Source organism: Aphelocoma coerulescens, chromosome 30 (genome assembly GCF_041296385.1).
Source record: "Aphelocoma coerulescens isolate FSJ_1873_10779 chromosome 30, UR_Acoe_1.0, whole genome shotgun sequence".
Lineage (NCBI taxonomy): Eukaryota > Metazoa > Chordata > Aves > Passeriformes > Corvidae > Aphelocoma > Aphelocoma coerulescens.
The window spans coordinates 1098373-1125061 of NC_091043.1; the positions used below are offsets into that span (position 1 = coordinate 1098373).

Below are 26689 nucleotides of genomic sequence, written 5' to 3' on the forward strand. Positions count from 1 at the left end.
CAGCACCCATGACATCTCCCTGAAATGAGGAAATCCCATCTTTATCTCCATTTTCTCCCCTTTTCCTCTCTCTCCACCATTTATCCACCCACAACTTCCACCCACAACCCCATTTCCTTCCCAAAAAACGCCATAAACCCCAAATCCTCTCATTTTGTCCCCCTTTTCCCCTCACTTTGCCCCGTTTCTCCTCTCCCCCAGTGCTCAGCACCCATGACATCTGCCCCAAATGAGGAAATCCCATCTTTACCTCCATTTTCTCCCCTTTTCCTCTCTCTCCAGCATTTATCCACCCACAACACCCACCCACAACCCCATTACCTTCCCAAAAAACGCCATAAACCCCAAATCCTCTCATTTTGTCCCCCTTTTCCCCTCACTTTGCCCCATTTCTCCTCTCCCCCAGTGCTCAGCATCCACTTGGAACCACCCAAATTCCGTATTTTTCTCCATTTTCTCCCCTTTTCCTCTCTCTCTCCAGCATTTATCCACCCACAACACCCACCCACAACCCCACTCCCTTCCCAAAACCACCATAAACCCCCAAATCCTCTCATTTTGTCCCCCTTTTCCCCTCACTTTGCCCCGTTTCTCCTCTCCCCCAGTGCTCAGCATCCGCAGCCTCCCCGAGGAGGAGCCGCCGGACGCGCAGCTGATGCGCCTGGACAACATGCTGCTGGCTGAGGGCGTGGCGGGCCCCGAGCGGAGGGCGGCCCGAGCCGGAGCCGGAGGAGGCGGCGACAGAGCGGGAAGAGGCGGGGAAGGAGGAGGAGGAAGAGGAGGAAGAGCGGGAGAAAGAGCGGGAGAAGCAGCGGGAGAAGGCGGGCCCGGCCCGGCGGCAGTGGCATCAGGTGGCTGTCCCAATGACAATAGCATTGAGCACTCTGACTACAGGGCCAAGCTGTCCCAGATCCGACAGATTTACCACTCTGAGCTAGAGAAATATGAACAGGTGATCTTTCTGCATGGAAGAGTTGTTGTTTTTCATCCCTTTGCGCTGAAATTCGATGATTTGCTGGGTTGGTTTTTTTTTTTTTAAACTCTTTTTTTTTTTTTTTTTTTTTTTTGGTGGTTTTTTTTTTTTTTTTCCCCGGTGGTGGTGGCGGCGGCGGTGGCGGTGTGAGGGCAGGGAGAGGTTGGATGAAGAGCAGGGTTTTGGTGGTTTGTGGAGGGAAGGTGGATGAGGAATTGGAATTTTAGTGTTGTTCGTGGAGGGAAATTAAAGAGAAAATCCAATTTCTCGTTAGCTGTGAGGGAGAAAAAGGATCAGGGATTTGTCATTTTCTGTGGAGGGAAATCAGAGAAAAAATCCAATTTCTTGTTATTTCTGAGGGACATCAACAAAAGATCAGGGATTTGTCATTTTCTGTGGAGGGAAATCAGATTAAAAATCCAATTTCTTGTTATCCATGAGGGAGATCAAATAAGGATCAGGGATTTGTCATTTTCTGTGGAGGGAAATCAGGTAAAAAGTCAAATTTCTCGTTAGCTGTGAGGGAGAAAAAGGATCAGGGATTTGTCATTTTCTGTGGAGGGAAATCAGATTAAAAAAATCCAATTTCTTGTTATCTCTGAGGGACATCAACAAAAGATCAGGGATTTCTCATTTTCTGTGAGAGAAATCAGGTAAAAAGTCACATTTCTCGTTATCTGTGAGGGAGATGAAAAAAGGATCAGGGATTTGTCATTTTCTGTGGAGGGAAATCAAAGAAAAAAATCCAATTTCTTGTTATCCATGAGGGAGATCAAATAAGGATCAGGGATTTGTCATTTTCTGTGGAGGGAAATCAAAGAAAAAATCAAATTTCTTGTTATCTATGAGGGAGATCAAATAAAGATCAGGGATTTGTCATTTTCTGTGGAGGGAAATCAGATAAAAAATCAAATTTCTCGTTATCTCTGAGGGACATCACCAAAAGATCAGGGATTTGTCATTTTCTGTGGAGGGAAATCAGATAAAAAATCAAATTTCTTGTTATCCATGAGGGAGATCAAATAAAGATCAGGGATTTCTCATCTGTGGAGGGAAATCAGATTAAAAAAATCCCAATTTCTCGTTATCTGTGAGGGAGATGAAAAAAAAAGATCAGGGATTTGTCATTTTCTGTGGAGGGAAATCAGAGAAAAAATCAAATTTCTCGTTACCTCTGAGGGACATCAACAAAAGATCAGGGATTTGTCATTTTCTGTGGAGGGAAATCAAAGAAAAAATCAAATTTCTTGTTATCTCTGAGGGACATCAACAAAAGATCAGGGATTTGTCATTTTCTGTGAGAGAAATCAGGTAAAAAGTCAAATTTCTCGTTATCTGTGAGGGAAATGAAAAAAGGATCAGGGATTTGTCATTTTCTGTGGAGGGAAATCAGATAAAAAATCCAATTTCTCGTTATCTGTGAGGGAGATGAAAAAAGGAACAGGAATTTGTCATTTTCTGTGGAGGGAAATCAAAGAAAAAATCAAATTTCTCGTTATCTCTGAGGTAGATCAACAAAAGATCAGGGATTTGTCATTTTCTGTGGAGGGAAATTAAAGCAAAAAATCAAATTTCTCATTATCTTGGAGGGAGATGAAAAAAGGATCAAGAATTTGTCATTTTCTGTGGAGGGAGATCAAAAAAGGATCAGGAATTTCTCATCTGTGGAGGGAAATCAAAGCAAAAATCCAGTTTCTTGTTATCTTGGAGGGAGATGAAAAAAGGATCAAGGATTTGTCATTTTCTGTGGAGGGAAATCAAAGAAAAAAATCAAATTTCTCGTTATCTGTGAGGGAGATCAAAAAAAGATCAGGAATTTGTTGTTTGTGGAGGGAAAATAGGGGAAAAAATTGGAATTTTATTGTTGTCCATGGAGGGAAATTAAAGAAAAAATCAAATTTCTCGTTATCTGTGAGGGAAATGAAAAAAGGATCAGGGATTTGTCATTTTCTGTGGAGGGAAATCAGATAAAAAATCCAATTTCTCGTTGCTTGTGGAAGGTCATCCAGCAAAGATCAGGAATTTGCCCGTGGTTTGGGGCTGCAATTCCATTTTTGGGGGGCCTCTTGAGGCTCTAGTCCCGTTTTTTGGGGTGTTTGGAGGCTGTAATTCCATTTCTTTGGGTCATTTTCCTGCATTCTGAGGCTATAATCCCATTATTTGGGGGAATTTTCTCACCCTAATTCCATTTTTTGGGGCATTTTCAGGCTATGAGCCCATTTTTGGGGGAATTTTCCCACTTTAATACCATTTTTTTGGGGCATTTTCAGGCTGTAATCCCATTTTTTGGGGAATTTTTCTGCATTTTGAGTCTATAATCCCATTTTTTGGGCTGTTTTGACTTTATAATTGCATTTTTGGGGGCATTTTCAGGCTATAATCCCATTTGGGGGGGAATTTCCCCACCTGAATCCCATTTTTAGGGGGGATTTTCCTCACCTGAATCCCATTTTTTAGGGGGTAATTCCCCCACCTAAATCCCATTTTTTGGGGGTCGTTTTCAGGCTATAACCCCATTTCTTAGGGGGCCGTTTTCAGGTTATTAACCCCATTTTTTCAGGTGGAATTCCCCCACCTGAATCCCATTTTTTCAGGCTATAAGCCCATTTTTCAGGGGCCATTTTCTGGCTATAACCCCATTTTTAGGGGGGAATTTCTCCACCTGAATCCCATTTTTTTGGGTGCAGTTTCCCCACCTGAATCCCATTTTCTGGGGGCCGTTTTCAGGCTATAACCCCATTTTTTTGGGTGAAATTCCGCCACCTGAATCCCATTTTTTGAGGGCCATTTTCAAGCTATAACCCCATTTTTTGGGGGGGAATTTCCCCACCTGAATCCCATTTTTTGGGGGGGAATTCGCCACCTGAATCCCATTTTTTAGGGGGCCGTTTTCAGGCTGTACCCCCATTCTTCCAAGGCGGAATTCCCCCACCTGAACCCCCTTTTTTTGGGGCTATAACCCCATTTTTTGGGGTGGAATTCCCCACCTGAACCCCATCTTTTCCCCCCTGTACCCCCATCTTTTCCCCCCTGTGCCCACCTTGCCGGCCTCACCCGCCGCTGACACGGTGCTCTCCCCCTATACCCCCATCTTTTCTCCATTTCCCCACCTGAATCCCAATTTTTCAGGCTATTACCCCATTTTTTTTGGGTGAAATTCCCCCTGAACCCCATCTTTTCCCCCTGTACCCCCATCTTTTCTCCCTCTGCCCACCTTGCCGGCTTTGCCCACCGCTGACGCGCCGCTCTCCCCCTGTACCCCCATCTTTTCGGGTGCAGTTTCCCCACCTGAACCCCACTTTCTGGGGGCCGTTTTCAGGCTATAACCCCATTTTTTTCGGCTGAAATTCCCCCTGAACCCCATCTTCTCCCCCTGTACCCCCATCTTTCCCCCCTGTGCCCACCTTGCCGGCCTCACCTGCCCCTGACACGGCGCTCTCCCCCTGTACCCCCATCTTTTTGGGTGCAGTTTCCCCACCTGAACCCCACTTTCTGGGGGCCGTTTTCAGGCTATAACCCCATTTTTTGGGGTGAAATTCCCCCTGAACCCCATCTTCTCCCCCTGTACCCCCATCTTTCCCCCCTCTGCCCACCTTGCCGGCCTCACCTGCCCCTGACACGGCGCTCTCCCCCTATAACCCCATCTTTTCCCCCTCTGCCCACCTGAATCCCATTTTTTCAGGCTATAACCCCATTTTTTGGGGTGAAATTCCCCCTGAACCCCATCTTCTCCCCCTGTAACCCCATCTTTTCCCCCTCTGCCCACCTGAATCCCATTTTTTCAGGCTATTACCCCATTTTTTTGGCTGAAATTCCCCCTGAACCCCATCTTCTCCCCCCTGCACCCCCATCTTTCCCCCCCGTGCCCGCTGACGCGCCGCTCTCCCCCTGTACCCCCATCTTTTCGGGTGCAGTTTCCCCACCTGAACCCCACTTTTTGGGGGCCGTTTTCAGGCTATAACCCCATTTTTTTGGGTGAAATTCCCCCTGAACCCCATTTTTCCCCCTGTACCCCCATCTTTTCCCCCTCTGCCCACCTTGCCGGCCTCACCTGCCCCTGACGTGCCGCTCTCCCCCTATACCCCCATCTTTTCTCCCTTTCCCCACCTGAATCCCATTTTTTCAGGCTATAACCCCATTTTTTTGGGGTGAAATTCCCCCTGAACCCCATCTTCTCCCTCTGTACCCCCATCTTTTCTCCCTTTCCCCACCTGAATCCCATTTTTTCAGGTGGAATTTCCCCACCTGAATCCCATTTTTTCAGGCTATAACCCCATTTTTTTGGGTGAAATTCCCCCTGAACCCCATCTTCTCCCCCTGTACCCCCATCTTTTCCCCCTCTGCCCACCTTGCCGGCCTCACCCGCCGCTGACACGGCGCTCTCCCCCTATACCCCCATCTTTTCTCCATTTCCCCACCTGAATCCCAATTTTTCAGGCTATTACCCCATTTTTTTGGCTGAAATTCCCCCTGAACCCCATCTTCTCCCCCCTGCACCCCCATCTTTCCCCCCCGTGCCCGCTGACGCGCTGCTCTCCCCCTGAACCCCCATCTTTTTGGGTGCAGTTTCCCCGCCTGAATCCCACTTTTTGGGGGCCGTTTTCAGGCTATAACCCCATTTTTTGGGGTGAAATTCCCCCTGAACCCCATCTTCTTCCCCTGCACCCCCATCTTTCCCCCCTGTGCCCACCTTGCCGGCCTCACCTGCCCCTGACACGGCGCTCTCCCCCTATACCCCCATCTTTTCCCCCTCTGCCCACCTGAATCCCATTTTTTCAGGCTATTACCCCATTTTTTTTGGGTGAAATTCCCCCTGAACCCCATCTTCTCCCCCTGTACCCCCATCTTTTCCCCCTCTGCCCACCTGAATCCCATTTTTTCAGGCTATTACCCCATTTTTTTGGCTGAAATTCCCCCTGAACCCCATCTTCTCCCCCCTGCACCCCCATCTTTCCCCCCCGTGCCCGCTGACGCGCCGCTCTCCCCCTGTACCCCCATCTTTTCGGGTGCAGTTTCCCCACCTGAACCCCACTTTCTGGGGGCCGTTTTCAGGCTATAACCCCATTTTTTTGGGTGAAATTCCCCCTGAACCCCATCTTCTCCCCCTGTACCCCCATCTTTCCCCCCTCTGCCCACCTTGCCGGCCTCACCTGCCCCTGACACGGCGCTCTCCCCCTATACCCCCATCTTTTCCCCCTCTGCCCACCTGAATCCCATTTTTTCAGGCTATAACCCCATTTTTTGGGGTGAAATTCCCCCTGAACCCCATCTTCTCCCCCTGTAACCCCATCTTTTCCCCCTCTGCCCACCTGAATCCCATTTTTTCAGGCTATTACCCCATTTTTTTGGCTGAAATTCCCCCTGAACCCCATCTTCTCCCCCCTGCACCCCCATCTTTCCCCCCCGTGCCCGCTGACGCGCCGCTCTCCCCCTGTACCCCCATCTTTTCGGGTGCAGTTTCCCCACCTGAACCCCACTTTCTGGGGGCCGTTTTCAGGCTATAACCCCATTTTTTGGGGTGAAATTCCCCCTGAACCCCATCTTCTTCCCCTGCACCCCCATCTTTCCCCCCTGTGCCCACCTTGCCGGCCTCACCTGCCCCTGACACGGCGCTCTCCCCCTATAACCCCATCTTTTCCCCCTCTGCCCACCTGAATCCCATTTTTTCAGGCTATTACCCCATTTTTTTGGGTGAAATTCCCCCTGAACCCCATCTTTTCCCCCTGTACCCCCATCTTTCCCCCCCGTGCCCACTGACATGCCGCTCTCCCCCTGAACCCCCATCTTTTCTCCCTTTCCCCACCTGAATCCCATTATTTCAGGTGGAATTTCCCCACCTGAATCCCATTTTTTCAGGCTATAACCCCATTTTTTGGGGTGAAATTCCCCCTGAACCCCATCTTCTCCCCCTGTACCCCCATCTTTTCTCCCTCTGCCCACCTTGCCGGCTTTGCCCACCGCTGACGCGCCGCTCTCCCCCTGTACCCCCATCTTTTCGGGTGCAGTTTCCCCACCTGAACCCCACTTTCTGGGGGCCGTTTTCAGGCTATAACCCCATTTTTTCGGCTGAAATTCCCCCTGAACCCCATCTTCTCCCCCTGTACCCCCATCTTTCCCCCCTCTGCCCACCTTGCCGGCCTCACCTGCCCCTGACACGGCGCTCTCCCCCTGTAACCCCATCTTTTCCCCCTCTGCCCACCTGAATCCCATTTTTTCAGGCTATAACCCCATTTTTTGGGGTGAAATTCCCCCTGAACCCCATCTTCTCCCCCTGTAACCCCATCTTTTCCCCCTCTGCCCACCTGAATCCCATTTTTTCAGGCTATTACCCCATTTTTTTGGCTGAAATTCCCCCTGAACCCCATCTTCTCCCCCTGTACCCCCATCTTTCCCCCCCGTGCCCGCTGACGCGCCGCTCTCCCCCTGTACCCCCATCTTTTCGGGTGCAGTTTCCCCACCTGAACCCCACTTTCTGGGGGCCGTTTTCAGGCTATAACCCCATTTTTTTCGGCTGAAATTCCCCCTGAACCCCATCTTCTCCCCCCTGTACCCCCACCTTTCCCCCCCGTGCCCGCTGACGCGCCGCTCTCCCCGCAGGCCTGCAGCGAGTTCACCACGCACGTGATGAACCTGCTGCGCGAGCAGAGCCGCACCCGGCCCATCTCGGCCAAGGAGATCGAGCGCATGGTGGCCATCATCCACGGCAAGTTCAGCTCCATCCAGATGCAGCTCAAGCAGAGCACCTGCGAGGCCGTCATGATCCTCAGGTCGCGCTTCCTCGATGCCAGGTGGGCACATCCGGCGGGCAAAGGCCGGCCCGGGGGGGGCTGGGTTGGAATGGGGGTGGGCAACGGTGGGAGGGGGAAATGGGGATTTATTGAGTGGGAGTGCGTTGTGTTTGTGTGGTTAGGGTGGGTATAGTTCTTATAAATGGTCTTGTTGTTGATGGGTTTAAGGGTAGTGTGCTTAATACAAATTATTTAATAGAAATATATTGAATAGAAACATAATTCGTGTGAATATATTAAATATTTGTGTGGTTAGTGTGGGTATAACCACTATAAGTGGTCTTGTTGCTGGCTTTAATGGTAGTGTGCTTAATATAAATTATTTAATGTAAATTATTTAATAGAAACATAATTCGTGTGAATATATTAAATATTTGTGTGGTTAGTGTGGGTATAGTTCTTATAAATGGTCTTGTTGTTGATGGGTTTAAGGGTAGTGTGCTTAATACAAATTATTTAATAGAAATATATTGAATAGAAACATAATTCGTGTGAATATATTAAATATTTGTGTGGTTAGTGTGGGTATAACCACTATAAGTGGTCTTGTTGCTGGCTTTAATGGTAGTGTGCTTAATATAAATTATTTAATGTAAATTATTTAATAGAAACATAATTCGTGTGAATATATTAAATATTTGTGTGGTTAGTGTGGGTATAGTTCTTATAAATGGTCTTGTTGTTGATGGGTTTAATGGTAGCGTGCTTAATATAAATTATTTAATGTAAATTATTTAATAGAAACATAATTCGTGTGAATATATTAAATATTTGTGTGGTTAGTGTGGGTATAGTTCTTATAAATGGTCTTGTTGTTGATGGGTTTAATGGTAGTGTGCTTAATAAAAATTATTTAATAGAAATATATTGAATAGAAACATAATTCGTGTGAATATATTAAATATTTGTGTGGTTAGTGTGGGTATAACCACTATAAGTGGTCTTGTTGTTGGCTTTAATGGTAGTGTGCTTAATATAAATTATTTAATGTAAATTATTTAATAGAAACATAATTCGTGTGAATATATTAAATATTTGTGTGGTTAGTGTGGGTATAGTTCTTATAAATGGTCTTGTTGTTGGGTTTAATGGTAGTGTAGTTAATAGAAATTATTTAATAGAAATATATTGAATAGAAACATATTTCGTGTGAATATATTAAATATTTGTGTGGTTAGTGTGGGTATAACCACTCTCTAAATGGCCTTGTTGATGGGTTTAATGTTAGCGTGCTTAATAGAAATTATTTAATGTAAATTATTTAATAGAAACATAATTCGTGTGAATATATTAAATATTTGTGTGGTTAGTGTGGGTATAGTTCTTATAAATGGTCTTGTTGTTGATGGCTTTAATGGTAGTGTAGTTAATAGAAATTATTTAATAGAAATTATTTAATAGAAACATAATTCGTGTGAATATATTAAATATTTGTGTGGTTAATGTGGGTATAACCACTATAAGTGGTCTTGTTGTTGGCTTTAATGGTAGTGTGCTTAATAGAAATTATTTAATGTAAATTATTTAATAGAAACATAATTTGTGTGAATATATTAAATATTTGTGTGGTTAGGGTGGGTATAGTTCTTATAAATGGTCTTGTTGTTGATGGCTTTAATGGTAGTGTAGTTAATAGAAATTATTTAATAGAAATTATTTAATAGAAACATAATTTGTGTGAATATATTAAATATTTGTGTGGTTAGTGTGGGTATAACCACTATAAGTGGTCTTGTTGTTGGCTTTAATGGTAGTGTGCTTAATAGAAATTATTTAATAGAAATATATTGAATAGAAACGTATTTCGTGTGAATATATTAAATATTTGTGTGTTTAATGTGGGTATAGCCACTCTAAATGGCCTTGTTGATGGGTTTAATGGTAGTGTGCTTAATAGAAATTATTTAATAGAAATATATTGAATAGAAACATATTTCGTGTGAATATATTAAATATTTGTGTGGTTAGTGTGGGTATAGTTCTTATAAATGGTCTTGTTGATGATGGGTTTAATGGTAGTGTAGTTAATAGAAATTATTTAATAGAAATATATTGAATAGAAACGTATTTCGTGTGAATATATTAAATATTTGTGTGTTTAATGTGGGTATAGCCACTCTAAATGGCCTTGTTGATGGGTTTAATGGTAGTGTGCTTAATAGAAATTATTTAATAGAAATATATTGAATAGAAACATAATTCGTGTGAATATATTAAATATTTGTGTGGTTAGTGTGGGTATAGTTCTTATAAATGGTCTTGTTGTTGATGGCTTTAATGGTAGTGTAGTTAATAGAAATTATTTAATAGAAATTATTTAATAGAAACATAATTTGTGTGAATATATTAAATATTTGTGTGGTTAATGTGGGTATAACCACTATAAGTGGTCTTGTTGTTGGCTTTAATGGTAGTGTGCTTAATATAAATTATTTAATGTAAATTATTTAATAGAAATATAATTCGTGTGAATATATTAAATATTTGTGTGGTTAGTGTGGGTATAGTTCTTATAAATGGTCTTGTTGTTGATGTATTTAATGTTAGTGTGCTTAATAGAAATTATTTAATAGAAACATAATTTGTGTTAATATATTAAATATTTGTGTGTTTAATGTGGGTATAATTATTGTAAGTGGTCTTGTTGTTGATGGGTTTAATGGTAGTGTGCTTAATAGAAATTATTTACTACAAATTATTTAATAGAAACATAATTTGTGTGAATATATTAAATATTTGTGTGTTTAGTGTGGGTATAGCCACTATAAGTGGTCTTGTTGTTGATGTATTTAATGTTAGTGTGCTTAATAGAAATTATTTAATAGAAACATAATTTGTGTTAATATATTAAATATTTGTGTGTTTAATGTGGGTATAATTATTGTAAGTGGTCTTGTTGTTGATGGGTTTAATGGTAGTGTGCTTAATAGAAATTATTTAATAGAAATATATTGAATATAAACGTATTTTGTGTTAATATATTAAATATTTGTGTGTTTAATGTGGGTATAACCACTATAAATGGTCTTGTTGTTGATGGGTTTAATGGTAGTGTGCTTAATAGAAATTATTTAATAGAAATTATTTAATAGAAACGTATTCGGTGTTAATATATTAAATATTTGTGTGTTTAATGTCGATATAGTTCTTATAAATGGTCTTGTTGTTGGGTTTAATGTTAGTATGCTTAATGTAAACTTATTTAATATAAATTATTTAATAGAAACATATTGAATATAAACGTATTTTGTGTTACTATATTAAATATTTGAGTGTTTAACGTGAATATAATTACTATAAATGGCCTTGTTGATGGGTTTAATGGTAGTGTGGTTCATATAAATTATTTACTATAAATTATTTAATAGAAACGTATTTCGTGTTAATATATTAAATATTTGTATGTTTAAAGTGAGTATAATTACTATAAATGGCCTTGTTGTTGAAGGATTTAATGTTAGTATGTTTGATATAAATTTAATAGAAATATGTTGAATATAAACGTATTTTGTGTTAATATATTAAATATTTGTGTGTTTAATGTGAGTATAGTTACTCTAAATGGCCTTGTTGTTGTTGGGTTTAATGGTAGTATGTTTAATATAAATTATTTAATAGAAATATATTGAATATAAGCATATTCCGTGTTAATATATTAAATATTTTAGTGTTTAATGTGAGTATAGTTACCATAAATGGCCTTGTTGGTGGTGGATTTAATGTTAGTGTGCTTAATATAAATTATTTAATAGAAATATATTTAATAGAAACGTGTTTTGTGTTAATATATTAAATATTTGTGTTTAACGTGAATATATTTATTATAAATATCTGTTCTTGATATATTTAATATTAGCATTTTTAATAGAAATATATTTAATATCAATATGGTTTGTATTCATATATGTAATATTAATAGTCATATGTTTACTATTAACATATTTAATATTAACATTTTTAATATTGACATTTTTAATATTGACATTTTAAATATTGACATTTTAAATATTGACATTTTTAATATTGATATTTTAAATATTGACATTTTAAATAATAACAAATATAAGTATATTTAATATGCATGTATTTAATATTAATATGCTTAATGGAACAGGAATATATTAAACACTGATGTTATTAGCTATCCTGTTAACAGGAATATATTAAACACTAATACATTAAAAACTAATATATTAAACACTAATACGTTTAATAATACATTTTGCATGAACAAGTTTAATAGCAATATATTTAATAATAACCTATTTAAACATCAAACATGCATATTAAATTTAATATTAACCCTTAATATTCCTTCCTACAACATCAACAAATTCCCCATTGATCCATGTAACGTCATTGAAGGATATTTCTCATCAACAGATGGACCACGCACCCCTCTGGTGTCTCTACAACCTCACTTAATTACAATTAATTGGATTTCTCCTCTATTTTTAGGCGTAAACGGCGCAATTTCAGCAAACAGGCCACGGAGGTGCTGAATGAATATTTTTATTCCCACCTGAGCAACCCCTACCCCAGCGAAGAGGCCAAAGAGGAGCTCGCCAAGAAGGGCGGCATCACCGTGTCCCAGGTGGGGCAAATTCCAGGGATTTGGGGCAAATTCCCGGGATTTGGGGCAAATTCCAGGGATTTGGGGCAAATTCCAGGGATTTGGGGCAAATTCCCATCGCACTCAGATCCAAATCGGGGATTTTTTAATCCCTTCTTAGCAGCAGTTCTCGGGATGGCTTCAGTTCCTGTTCTTAGTGGAATTTGGAAATGCTGTCTGAAGTTTGGGGTGAAATTAGGAGTGAAATTTGGAAATTCTCCCTGAAATTCTGCGAAATTATCAGGGAAATTTGGAAATTCTCACTGAAATTATCAGGGAAATTCGGAAATTCTTATTTAAATTCTCACTGAAGTTCCTGCTGAAATTATCAGGGAAATTCGGAAATTCTCACTGAAATTACCAGGGAAATTTGGAAATTCTCACAGAAATTCTCAGGGAAATTCTCACTGAAATTCCTGCTGAAATTATCAGGGAAATTTGGAAATTCTCACAGAAGTTTTCACTGAAATTTACACTGAAATTATCAGGGAAATTCGGAAAGTCTCACTGAAATTCTGTGAAATTCTCACTGAAATTCCTGCTGAAATTATCAGGGAAGTTCAGAAATTCTCACTGAAATTCTGTGAAATTTGTGCTGAAATTCCTGCTGAAATTATCAGGGAAATTCAGAAATTCTCACTGAAATTCTGTGAAATTCTCACTGAAATTTGTGCTGAAACTATCAGGGAAATTCAGAAATTCTCACAGAAATTCTGTTAAATTCTCACTGAAATTCCTGCTGAAATTATCTGGGAAATTCAGAAATTCTCACTGAAATTCTTATTGAAATTCTCACAGAAATTCTGTGAAATTCTCTCTGAAATTCTCACTGAAATTATCAGGGAAATTCGGAAATTCCCTCTGAAATTCTGTGAAATTCTCACTGAAATTCTGCTGAAATTCTCTCTGAAATTCCCGCTGAAATTATCAGGGAAATTCTCACTGAAATTCTCACTTAAATTCTGTGAAATTCTCTCTGAAATTCTCACTGAAATTATCAGGGAAATTAGGAAATTCTCACTGAAATTCTCACTGAAATTCCTGCTGAAATTATCAGGGAAATTCGTAAATTCTCACTGAAATTCTGTGAAATTCTCACTGAAATTCCTCCTGAAATTATCAGGGAAATTTGGAAATTCTCACTGAAATTCTGTTAAATTCTCACTGAAATTCCTGCTGAAATTATCAGAGAAATTCGGAAATTCTCACGGAAATTCTTTGAAATTTGTGCTGAAATTATCAGGGAAATTCAGAAATTCTTATTTAAATTCTCACAGAAATTCCTGCTGAAATGGAAATTCTGACATTCCCTCTGAAATTCTCTGAAATTCACACTGAAATTCTCATTTAAATTCTCTCTGAAATTCCTGTTGAAATTCTCAGTGAAATTCTGAAATTCTGATTTAAGTTCTCGCTGAAATTCCTGCTGAAAGTCTCAGTGAAATTCTTATTTAAATTCTCTCTGAAATTCTCTCTAAAATTTTGAGTGAAATTCTGAATTTCTGTCTGAAATTCTGATTTAAATTCTCGCTGAAATTCCTGTTGAAATTTTGAGTGAAAATTCTGAATTTCTGTCTGAAATTTTTAAATTCTCGCTGAAATTCCTGCTGAAAGTCTCCCTGAAATTCTCATTCAAATTCTCTCTGAAATTCTCTCTAAAATTTTGAGTGAAATTCTGAAAATCTGTCTGAAATTCTGATTTAAATTCTCGCTGAAATTCCTGCTGAAATTCCTGCTGAAATTCCTGCTGAAATTCCTGCTGAAATTCTGAAAACCTGTCTGAAATTCTTAAATTCTCGCTGAAATTCCTGCTGAAATTTTGAGTGGAAATTCTGAAAATCTGTCTGAAATTCTGATTTAAATTCTCGCTGAAATTCCTGCTGAAATTCCTGCTGAAATTCTGAAAACCTGTCTGAAATTCTTAAATTCTCGCTGAAATTCCTGCTGAAATTTTGAGTGAAAATTCTGAAATTCTGTCTGAAATTCTTATTTAAATTCTCGTTGAAATTCCTGTTGAAATTCTCAGTGAAATTCTGAATTTGTCTGAAATCCTTATTTAAATTCTCGCTGAAATTCCTGCTGAAATTTTGAGTGGAAATTCTGAAAATCTGTCTGAAATTCTTATTTAAATTCTCGTTGAAATTCCTGTTGAAATTCTCAGTGAAATTCTGAATTTGTCTGAAATCCTTATTTAAATTCTCGCTGAAATTCCTGTTGGAATTTTGAGTGAAAATTCTGAAAATCTGTCTGAAATTCTTATTTAAATTCTCGCTGAAATTCTGTGAAATTCTCAGTGAAATTCTGAATTTGTCTGAAATTCTTATTTAAATTCTTGCTGAAATTCTGTGACATTCTCAGTGAAATTCTTTCTGAAAATCTCAATTTCTCTCTGCAATTCCTTCCCGAATTACTCCTGAAATTCCTACTTAAAAATCTTAAACTCTTTTATCCCACAAAAATTCCAAATCTTGTACAAACCAGAGCATTTCCACCCTGAAGAATTCCAAATCCTGTGGGGAAAACACCATTTTCACCTTGGAAAAATCCCAAAAAATCGGGTGGAAAAAGGCCATTTTCACCCTGGAAAAATGCGAAAAATTCCGAAAACGGCCCGTTTTAACCCGGGAAAATGGCAAATATTGGGGGAAACAGCCCATATTGACCCAGTTTTGCTGGGATTTGGTGGTTTTTTTCCCAGGTTTCCAACTGGTTTGGGAACAAACGGATCCGCTACAAGAAGAACATGGGCAAGTTCCAGGAGGAGGCCAACATTTACGCTGCCAAAACGGCCGTGGATGCCGCCGGCGTGGTGGCCCAGGGCAACCAGGGCAACTCCCCTTCCACGCCAAACTCGGGTGAGCCCCGCCTGGAGAATTCCCAATTATCCCTCGGGGTCGTTCGTTCCACGCAATTCCGGCACTTGAAACCTCCGTGGGATTTCTTTTCCTTTTTTAGTTCCATTTTTTTTCGATTTATTTCCGGGTTTTTTTCTGTTTATTTCAGTTTATTTCATTTTATTTGCATCTGTTTCATTGTTATTTAATTTTGGTTCCATCTATTTCATTTTTATTTCATTTTATTTCCACCTACCTCATTTTTATTTCATTTTATTTCCACCTATTTCGTTTTTATTTCGTTTTATTTCCACCTACCTCATTTTTATTTCATTTTATTTCCACCTATTTCGTTTTTATTTCATTTTATCTCCACCTACCTCATTTTTATTTCATTTTATTTCCATCTATTTCGTTTTTATTTCATTTTATTTCCACCTATCTCATTTTTATTTCATTTTATTTCCATCTATTTCGTTTTTATTTCATTTTATTTCCACCTATCTCATTTTTATTTCATTTTATTTCCACTTATTTCATTTTTATTTAATTTTAGTTCCATCTATTTCATTTTTATTTCATTTTATTTCCACCAATCTCATTTTTATTTCATTTTATTTCCACCTATTTCATTTTTATTTCATTTTATTTCCACTTATTTAATTTCTGTTTAATTTTATTTCCATCTATCTCATTTTTATTTCATTTTATTTCCACCTATTTCATTTTTGATTTTATTTCTATTTATTTAATTCTGTTTCCTTTCAGTGTCATTTTATTTCCCTTTAATATCCTTTTTCTTTCCTCTTCTTTTTTGCTTCTTTTTTATTTCCATTTATTTCCTTTTATTCACTTTTTATTTCCTTTTTATTTCCATTTTATTTCCATTGATTTTTTTTTACTTTTCCTTGCCTTTTCTTTTTATTTTCTTTCATCTACTTTTACATCCATTCATTTATTTTTATTTCCTTTTATTTCCATTTTTTTTCCTTCTATTTCCATTGATTTCCTTTTATTACCTTTTATTTCCTTTAATTCCATTTTAATGCCCTTTTTTATTCCCTTTTAATTCCTTTTTTATTCCCCTTTTTATTCCCTTTTAATTCCTTTTTATTCCCTTTTTATTCCCTTTAATTCCCTTTTAATTCCCTTTAATTCCCTTTTTATTCCCTTTTAATTCCCTTTTTATTCCCTTTAATTCTCTTTTAATTCCCTTTTTATTCCCTTTTTAATTCCCTTTTAATTCCCTTTAATTCCCTTTAATTCCCTTTTAATTCCCTTTAATTCCCTTTTAATTCCCTTTTTATTCCCTTTTAATTCCCTTTTTATTCCCTTTTCATTCCCTTTTTATTCCCTTTAATTCCCTTTTAATTCCCTTTTTATTCCCTTTAATTTCCTTTTTATTCCCTTTTAATTCCCTTTTAATTCCTTTTTTATTCCCTTTAATTCCCTTTTCATTCCCTTTAATTCCCTTTTTATTCCCTGTTTTATTCCCTTTTAATTCCCTTTTTATTCCCTTTAATTCCCTTTTTATTCCCTTTTAATTCCCTTTTTATTCCCTTTAATTCCCTTTTAATTCCCTTTTAATTCCCTTTTTATTCCCTTTTTATTCCCTTTTTTATTCCCTTTTAATTCCCTTTTAATTCCTTTTTATTCCCTTTTTATTCCCTTTTTAATTCCCTTTTAATTCCCTTTTAATTCCCTTTAATTTCCTTTTTAATTCCCTTTTAATTCCCTTTTAATTCCCTTTAATTCCCTTTTTATTCCCTTTGATTTCTTTTTTATTCCCTTTTAATTCCCTTTTTATTCCCTTTTCATTCCCTTTAATTCACTTTTAATTTCCTTTTTATTCCTTTTAATTCCCTTTTTGTTCCCTTTTTATTCCCTTTTTTATTCCCTTTAATTCCCTTTTTATTCCTTTTTTATTCGCTTTAATTCCCTTTTTATTCCCTTTTAATTCCCTTTTTATTCCCTTTTTATTCCCTTTTTATTCCCTTTTCATTCCCTTTTTATTCCCTTTAATTCCCTTTTAATTCCCTTTTTATTCCCTTTAATTCCCTTTTCATTCCCTTTTCATTCCCTTTAATTCCCTTTTTATTCCCTGTTTTATTCCCTTTTAATTCCCTTTTTATTCCCTTTAATTCCCTTTTTATTCCCTTTTAATTCCCTTTTTATTCCCTTTTAATTCCCTTTTAATTCCCTTTAATTCCCTTTTTATTCCCTTTTAATTCCCTTTTTATTCCCTTTAATTCCCTTTTAATTCCCTTTTTATTCCCTTTTTATTCCCTTTTTATTCCCTTTTTTATTCCCTTTTAATTCCCTTTTAATTCCTTTTTATTCCCTTTTTATTCCCTTTTTATTCCCTTTTTAATTCCCTTTTAATTCCCTTTTAATTCCCTTTAATTTCCTTTTTAATTCCCTTTTAATTCCCTTTTAATTCCCTTTAATTTCCTTTTTATTCCCTTTTTATTCCCTTTTTGTTCCCTTTTTATTCCCTTTTAATTCCCTTTTAATTCCCTTTTTATTCCCTTTAATTCCCTTTTAATTCCCTTTGCTTTCCTTTCAAAACTCACCATTTTAAACCATTTTGGGTGGCTTTATCTCTCATTAAAATTCGAATTTTTTTTTAAAAAATCCTCATTTCTTTGGTTTTTTCCCCAGCCTCCTCTGGCTCTTTTAAGATGACAAATTCCGGGGATTCCTTCCTCAGCCTGCAGTCCCTGACTCCCTACCAGAGCTCTCCCAGCGTGCAGCCCCAGGTCAGTGAGGAAAAGCAGGAAAAAGGGGGAAAATCCCAAATTTCCGTCCTTGACTCGGGAGGAAAGGATTCGTTCCGATTCTTCTTCGAATTCCAAAGAGAATTTCAAGTTTTGTTACCTCGGGAATTTCTGTTCTTACCGAAAATGTGAAATTCTCGCTGGAATTCCTGTTGAAATTCTGAAATTCTCACTGGAATTCCCGTTGAAATTCTGAAATTCTCGCTGGAATTCCTGTTGAAATGAGGAGGGAAATTCTGAAATTCTCACTGGAATTCCTGTTGAAATTCCTGTTGAAATTCTGAAATTCTCACTGGAATTCCTGTTGAAATTCCTGTTGAAATTCTGAAATTCTCACTGGAATTCCTGTTGAAATTCCTGTTGAAATTCTGAAATTCTCACTGGAATTCCTGTTGAAATTCTGAAATTCTCGCTGGAATTCCCACTGAAATGAGGAGGGAAATTCTGAAATTCTTGCTGGAATTCCTGTTGAAATTCTGAAATTCTCACTGGAATCCCCACTGAAATTCTGAAATTCTCACTGGAATCCCCACTGAAATTCTGAAATTCTCACTGGAATTCCCACTGAAATTCTGAAATTCTCGCTGGAATTCCCACTGAAATTCTGAAATTCTCACTGGAATTCCCACTGAAATTCTGAAATTCTCACTGGAATTCCCACTGAAATTCTGAAATTCTCGCTGGAATTCCTGTTGAAATTCTGAAATTCTCGCTGGAATTCCTGTTGAAATGAGGAGGGAAATTCTGAAATTCTCACTGGAATTCCTGTTGAAATTCCTGTTGAAATTCTGAAATTCTCACTGGAATTCCTGTTGAAATTCCTGTTGAAATTCTGAAATTCTCACTGGAATTCCTGTTGAAATTCTGAAATTCTCGCTGGAATTCCCACTGAAATGAGGAGGGAAATTCTGAAATTCTTGCTGGAATTCCTGTTGAAATTCTGAAATTCTCACTGGAATCCCCACTGAAATTCTGAAATTCTCACTGGAATTCCCACTGAAATTCTGAAATTCTCGCTGGAATTCCCGTTGAAATTCTGAAATTCTCACTGAAATTCCTGTTGAAATTCTGAAATTCTCACTGAAATTCCCACTGAAATTCTGAAATTCTCGCTGGAATTCCCACTGAAATTCTGAAATTCTCACTGGAATTCCTGTTGAAATTCTGAAATTCTCACTGGAATTCCCACTGAAATTCTGAAATTCTCACTGGAATTCCCACTGGAATTCTCAGCGGAATTCTCGGTGAAATTCCACAATTCTCCCTGAAATTCCGAATGAAATTCCGAAATTCTCACTGAAATTCTCAGTGAAATTCCGAAGGAAATTCTGAAATTCTCAGTGAAATTCCCACTGAAATTCTCAGTGGAATTCTTGGTAAAATTCCAAAATTCTCCCTGAAATTCCCACTGAAATTCAGAAATTCTCACTGGAGTTCCTGTTGAAATGACGAGTGAAATTCCGAATGAAATTCTGAAATTCTCACTGAAATTCCCACTGAAATTCTCAGTGGAATTCTCACTGAAATTCCAAAATCCTCCCTGAAATTCTGAAATTCTCAGTGAAATTCCTGTTGAAATGACGAGGGAAATTCCTGTTGAAATTCTGACATTCTCAGTGGAATTCCCACTGAAATTCTGAAATTCTCACTGAAATTCCCACTGAAATTCCCACTGAAATTCTCAGTGGAATTCTCGGTGAAATTCCAAAATTCTCCCTGAAATTCCCCCTGAAATTCCAAAATTCTCCCTGAAATTCCCCGCTGAAATTCTCCCTGAAATTCCCCCTGAAATTCCCCCTGAAATTCTGAAATTCTCACTGGAGTTGTTCTGAAATCCACACCGAAATTCCTACTGAAATTCTTACTCTGAAATTCAGGAATTCTCTTTTCTCACCTCAAGCCTCAACTCGAAATTCTGCTGGGGAAATTCTGAAATTCCCGTTGGAATTATTGCTGAAATTCCCAAGGAAATCCTGAAATCCCCGAAATTCTCCGGCTTGAAATTCCTGCTGAACTCTTCCCAATTCCCTGAATTCTGACAAAACCCTCACAATTCTAAAATTCTTAAGTTTTCGCTTCAGTTGCTTCAATGCTTTATTCCTGTGGAAACTCGGACCGATAAAATTCCGATTTTGAGGATTTGGGGCCCTTTTTTGGGCCCTTTTCTCCCTTTTTCCGGGCCGTTTTCCCGGCATTCCGCAGGTGGATTCTCTGCAGCGCGTCCTGCAGCCGCCGGGGAGGTTCGAGCCCCTCGGGGGGACCCCGTTGTTCTCCACGCAGCGCCTCGAGGTGAGTTGGGCTCTCAATTCCCAAAGAGCACCCCAAAAAATGGTATTTTTAAAGGAAATTTGGGGGTTTTTATTTGAATTTCATTTTAGTTTTATTGGGGTTTTTTTGTTCTCCCAACATGGCCGATGTTGGGATGGGGGAAAAACGGGAAAAATGGAATTGAATCGCTCAGCTTTTCCTTGCTGGGGAACAGGATTGATGATGATAATGATAATAATAATAATAATAACCATAATAATAATAACCATTTATTATATTTAATATTCTATATGATTAGTAATTTTGTTGGCATGAAATTGCAACATTATGGGGAAAAAAGTGGAAAAATGGAATTAAATTGCTCAGCTTTTGCCTGCTGGGGAACAGAATTGATGATGATAATAATAATAATAAATGATAATAATAATAATAATAACAACCATAATAATGATAATAATAATTGTTATTATTATATCTAATATTCTATATGATTAATAATTTTGTTGGCATGAAATTGCAACATTATGGGGAAAAAGCTGGAAAAATTGAATTAAATTGCTCAGCTTTTGCCTGCTGGGGAACAGAATTGATAATAATAATAATAATAACCATAATAAGCATAGTAATAGCTATAATAATGGTAATAGTAATTGTTATATCTAATATTCTAGAAGATTAATAATTTTGTTGGCATGAAATTGCAACATTATGGGGAAAAAAGTGGAAAAATTGAATTAAATTGCTCAGCTTTTGCCTGCTGGGGAACACAATTGATGATGATAATGATAATAATAATAATAAATGATAATAATAATAACTGATAATAGTAACTGATAATAATAATAACAACCACCATAATAACCATAATAATGATAATAATAATTGTTATTATTATATCTAATATTCTATATGTTTAATAATTTTGTTGGCATGAAAGTGCAACATTATGGGGAAAAACTGGAAAAATTGAATTAAATTGCTCAGCTTTTGCCTGCTGGGCAACAGAATTGATGATAATAATAATAATAATGATAATAATAATAATGATAATAATAATAATAATAATAGATAATAATAATAATCGATGATAATAGTAATAATAATTGATAATAATAATAATAATAACAGCAACAACAATAATAACCATAATAATGGTAATAATAATTGTTATTATTACATCTAATACTCTATATGATTAATAATATTGTTGTCCTGAAATTACAGAACCATTAAAAAAAGAGCTTTAAAACCATCAAGTCCTGGGATAATTAAGTTTGGAATTGTTGAGAGATCGTGCCAGGAATGGGTTCCAGAAATGATAAATAAATCAATTTAATGTGTTCTGCCCTGTAGAAATGTGTAAGAAATGCAAATCAGCAACTCCCCTGTGTGGAGCTATTTTGAATATTAATTGATTTGATAGAAATCTGTTTATTGCTATCAAATGATAGATAAAGATGTGGATTCCATAAAAATGGGATGAATTATATTTCATGTTCAATGGGTGGGGTTATCTATTTATATCTGGCTGGCTGTGCATGGATCTATAAATACATTATGTAATATACAATGTTAATATAGAATATTAAATAAATTCCTTATGCTATTATTAATTCAACATTGTATTATGTTATGAATTCCATAGTTAATTTAATATTTTCTATGAATATTGTTGCTAAGTTGAAATAATTGAAGTTACATCGATGTAAAATATAGAAAAACACATTGGATAAAAATGGTATTTCCTTAGTAATCTTTTATAAGGTTTTTATTCTTTGAAATCTTTAAACCTTTTGAAGTTTACCAAGCATACGAAGTATCCTTAAAGAGCATATTTAATAGAAGTTTTTAAATGTATTTTATACTATAAATTAATATTATACACTAAATATTAAAGTTTTTAAATGTATTTTATGTCATAAATTAATATACATTAAATAGAAGTTTTTTAATGTACTTTATACTATAAATTAATATTATACACTAAATATTAAAGTTTTAAAATGTATTTTATGTCATAAATTAATATACATTTAATAGAAGTTTTTTAATGTATTTTATACTATAAATTAATATTATACACTAAATACAAGTTTTTAAATGTATTTTAAATAAAAGTTTTAAAATGTATTTTATGTTATAAATTAATATTATACATTAAATAGAAGTTTTTAAATGTATTTTATGTCATAAATCAATATACATTAAAAAGAAGTTTTAAAATGTATTTTATACTATAAATTCATATTATACATTAAATAGAAGTTTTTAAATGTATTTTATGTCATAAATTAATATATATTAAATAGAAGTTTTAAAATATATTTTATGTTATAAATTAATTTATACATTAAATAAAAGTTTTAAAATGTATTTTATGTTATAAATTAATATTATACATTAAATAGAAGTTTTTAAATGTATTTTATGTCATAAATCAATATACATTAAAAAGAAGTTTTAAAATGTATTTTATACTATAAATTCATATTATACATTAAATAGAAGTTTTTAAATGTATTTTATGTCATAAATTAATATATATTAAATAGAAGTTTTAAAATATATTTTATGTTATAAATTAATTTATACATTAAATAAAAGTTTTAAAATGTATTTTATGTTATAAATTAATATTATACATTAAATAGAAGTTTTTAAATGTATTTTATGTCATAAATCAATATACATTAAAAAGAAGTTTTAAAATGTATTTTATACTATAAATTCATATTATACATTAAATAGAAGTTTTTAAATGTATTTTATGTCATAAATTAATATATATTAAATAGAAGTTTTAAAATATATTTTATGTTATAAATTAATTTATACATTAAATAAAAGTTTTAAAATGTATTTTATGTTATAAATTAATATTATACATTAAATAGAAGTTTTTAAATGTATTTTATGTCATAAATCAATATACATTAAAAAGAAGTTTTAAAATGTATTTTATACTATAAATTCATATTATACATTAAATAGAAGTTTTTAAATGTATTTTATGTCATAAATTAATATTATACATTAATAGAAGTTTTTAAATGTATTTTATACTATAAATTCATATTATACACTAAATAGAAGTTTCTAAATGTATTTTATGTCATAAATTAATATTATACATTAAATAGAAGTTTTTAAATGTATTTTATGTCATACATTAATATTATACATTAATAGAAGTTTTTAAATGTATTTTATACTATAAATTCATATTATACATTAAATAGAAGTTTCTAAATGTATTTTATGTTATAAATTCATATTATATACTAAATAGATTAAATGAAGTGTATACATTTATATTGAAATTTATGAGTTATAAATATTTAAATAAAGGGAGAAGGAGTTTTTTTGGGATATCCACAGACCGTGCTATCTCCCTTTATAAAACCACTGCCGCTTCCAAACACGCTCAGCCATCTTACATCATCTCCACGTCATTTCTTGAATATTAATGATAATAAACATTAATTAATGGTGGTTTAATGTCCCTGCAGGCCAATGGTAGCTGGCAGGACGCCGCCACCCCCTCATCCATCACCTCCCCCGCCGGAGACCCGGGCAGCGTCAACTCCGATGCCTCCAATTAAAGCTTTTCTTCAGGACCTTTTCGATGAGAGGAGAGAGGTCATTTAGCGTTAATTAGTCAATGTTGCTCTTGGGCCGATAGAATTATTGACTCACAATTAATTAATTACCTCAGAACAAGCCAATAGATTGTGATGGCAGCGACACCTCTACCTCTCACCGCCGACTTCTTCGCCTCGCCAGGACCTGAAATTGTTTCAAACCGACTTCATTTTCCCTCAGCAAATTCCGTTTTTTTTTAAGGAAAAACCCCGTGGATTTTACATGAAGAACCTGAAGGAGAAGGGAAAAAAAAAAAAAAGTCTTGGCGTTTGTCTCCAGTTTTACAGCGGAAGAAAATGGATTTATTTTCGTTTCTGTCCGGTTTTTTACGCTGGGATTTCTGTTCTAGGTGAATAGTTCCAGTTAAACCCCCCCCCCCCCCCCGTATTGTAATTGTATGTCCTCTGTATTGTAATTTTGTATAGAAAATTCAGCTTTTTCTGAACTAATTTAGCTAATTAATGGGAACATCGCTTTACCAAACCTCTCACTGGACGTCGCTCGCAGGTCGGACCTTGCACTGGTGTCATTCCACGGGATTTCATATCAGAAAATTTCATGGCTTTACTTTTTCTGATGAAAAAGTAAAAAAAATTAAAAGGAAAAAACCCCAAACTCACCACAAAGCAGCCGAACCGCCCGATTTCCCCACGGGAATTTGAGGGGGTTTGTGCCATTTCTGGTGCTGTTCACAGAGTCCGCCCCTTTCAGTTGAGATTTTATCAAAGAAAATAAACTTCCAAAGCCTTTTTTTTTTCCTTTTTTTTCCTACTTTCTCCTGATTTTTTCTCTCGGGTTTGGGCTCGGTGGGTGGCGCTGAGGGCGAGGGGTGGGAAGTTCGTGAGGGGCGGGAAAGGGCGGGAAGGCCGTGAGGGGAGAGAAAAGGGCGGGAACGCCGTGAGGGGTGGGAAAGGGCGGGAACGTCGTGAGGGGAGAGAAAAGGGCGGGAACGCTGTGAGGGGAGAGAAAAGGGCGGGAACGTCGTGAGGGGAGAGAAAAGGGCGGGAACGCCGTGAGGGGAGAGAAAAGGGCGGGAACGCTGTGAGGGGAGAGAAAAGGGCGGGAATGTCGTGAGGGGAGAGAAAAGGGCGGGAACGCCGTGAGGGGAGAGAAAAGGGCGGGAATGTCGTGAGGGGAGAGAAAAGGGTGGGAACGTCGTGAGGGGTGGGAAAGGGCGGGAACGCCATGAGGGGAGAGAAAAGGGAGGGAACACCATGAGGGGTGGGAAAGGTCAGGAACGTTGTGAGGGGCAGGAAAGGGCGGGAACGCCGTGAGGGGTGAGAAAAGGGCGGGAACGTCGTGAGGGGAGAGAAAAGGGCGGGAACATTGTGAGGGGAGAGAAAAGGGCGGGAACGCTGTGAGGGGCGAGAAAAGGGCGGGAACTCTGTGAGGGGTGAGGAGAGGGCGGGAACGCCGTGAGGGGCGGGAAAAGGGCGGGAACGCCGTGAGGGGTGGGAAAGGGTGGGAACGCCGTGAGGGGCGAGAAAAGGGCGGGAACGCCGTGAGGGGTGGGAAAGGGTGGGAACGCCGTGAGGGGCGAGAAAAGGGCGGGAACGCCGTGAGGGGTGGGAAAGGGTGGGAACGCCGTGAGGGGCGAGAAAAGGGCGGGAACATTGTGAGGGGTGGGAAGGGGTGGGAATGCGTGAGGGGTGGGAAAGGGGTGGGAACGCCGTGAGGGGTGGGAAAAGGGCAGGAATACTGTGAGGGGAGAGAAAAGGGCGGGAATGTCGTGAGGGGTGGGAAGAGGGTGGGAACATCGTGAGGGGTGGGAAAGGGCGGGAACGCTGTGAGGGGTGGGAAAAGGGCGGGAACATCGTGAGGGGCGGGAAAGGGAGGGCACGCCGTGAGGGGAGGGAAAAGGGCGGGAATGTCGTGAGGGGAGAGAAAAGGGTGGGAACGCCGTGAGGGGAGAGAAAAGGGCGGGAACACCGTGAGGGGTGGGAAAAGGGTGGGAACACCGTGAGGGGAGAGAAAAGGGCGGGAACACGTGAGGGGAGAGAAAAGGGTGGGAACGTCGTGAGGGGCAGGAAAGGGCGGGAACGCCGTGAGGGGTGGGAAAGGGCGGGAATGCCATGAGGGGAGAGAAAAGGGCGGGAATGTCGTGAGGGGCGGGAAAAGGGCGGGAATGCTGTGAGGGGAGAGAAAAGGGCGGGAATGTCGTGAGGGGTGGGAAAAGGGCGGGAATGCTGTGAGGGGAGAGAAAAGGGCGGGAACGCCGTGAGGGGAGAGAAAAGGGAGGGAACACCATGAGGGGTGGGAAAGGGAGGGAACACCGTGAGGGGAGAGAAAAGGGCAGGAATGTCGTGAGGGACAAGAAAAGGGTGGGAAGGCCATGAGGGGCAGGAAAGGGCGGGAACGCCATGAGGGGTGGGAAAGGGTGGGAACGCCGTGAGGGGTGGGAAAGGGCAGGAATGCCATGAGGGGAGAGAAAAGGGCGTGAATGTCGTGAGAGGTGGGAAAAGGGCGGGAATGCTGTGAGGGGAGAGAAAAGGGCGGGAATGTCGTGAGAGGTGGGAAAAGGGCGGGAATGCTGTGAGGGGAGAGAAAAGGGCGGGAACGCCGTGAGGGGTGAGAAAAGGGCGGGAACACCGTGAGCGGAGAGAAAAGGGCGGGAACACCGTGAGGGGCGAGAAAAGGGCGGGAACGCCGTGAGGGGTGAGAAAAGGGCGGGAACGCCGTGATGGCGGGAAAAGGGCGGGAACGCCGTGAGGGGCGGGAACAGCGCGAGGGGCGGGAAGCGCGGAGCGGACTCTGCGCGTGCGCCCTAAGACCGGGTCGGCGCCGCTCGCCCTCTG

At 38.2% G+C, this 26689-nt stretch overlaps 1 protein-coding gene across 3 annotated transcripts in view; it reads left to right on the forward strand.

Moving 5' to 3' along the window:
* The window catches only part of LOC138100199 (pre-B-cell leukemia transcription factor 4-like), a 35445-nt gene extending 10789 nt beyond the window's left edge, over positions 1-24656 (forward strand). For 2 of the 3 annotated variants that reach the window (XM_068997967.1, XM_068997969.1), the window contains 7 exons: positions 606-952; positions 7571-7761; positions 12220-12355; positions 15072-15228; positions 17869-17966; positions 20187-20273; positions 23762-24656. In XM_068997967.1, coding sequence (XP_068854068.1) covers positions 606-952; positions 7571-7761; positions 12220-12355; positions 15072-15228; positions 17869-17966; positions 20187-20273; positions 23762-23854 — 1109 coding nt within the window. In that variant the 3' untranslated portion in view covers positions 23855-24656. Of the gene's footprint in view, positions 1-605; positions 953-7570; positions 7762-12219; positions 12356-15071; positions 15229-17868; positions 17967-19861; positions 20274-23761 lie in introns of those variants that run through there. The other variant, XM_068997968.1, reaches the window with a different exon arrangement.
* The last annotated feature ends 2033 nt before the right edge of the window (positions 24657-26689 follow it).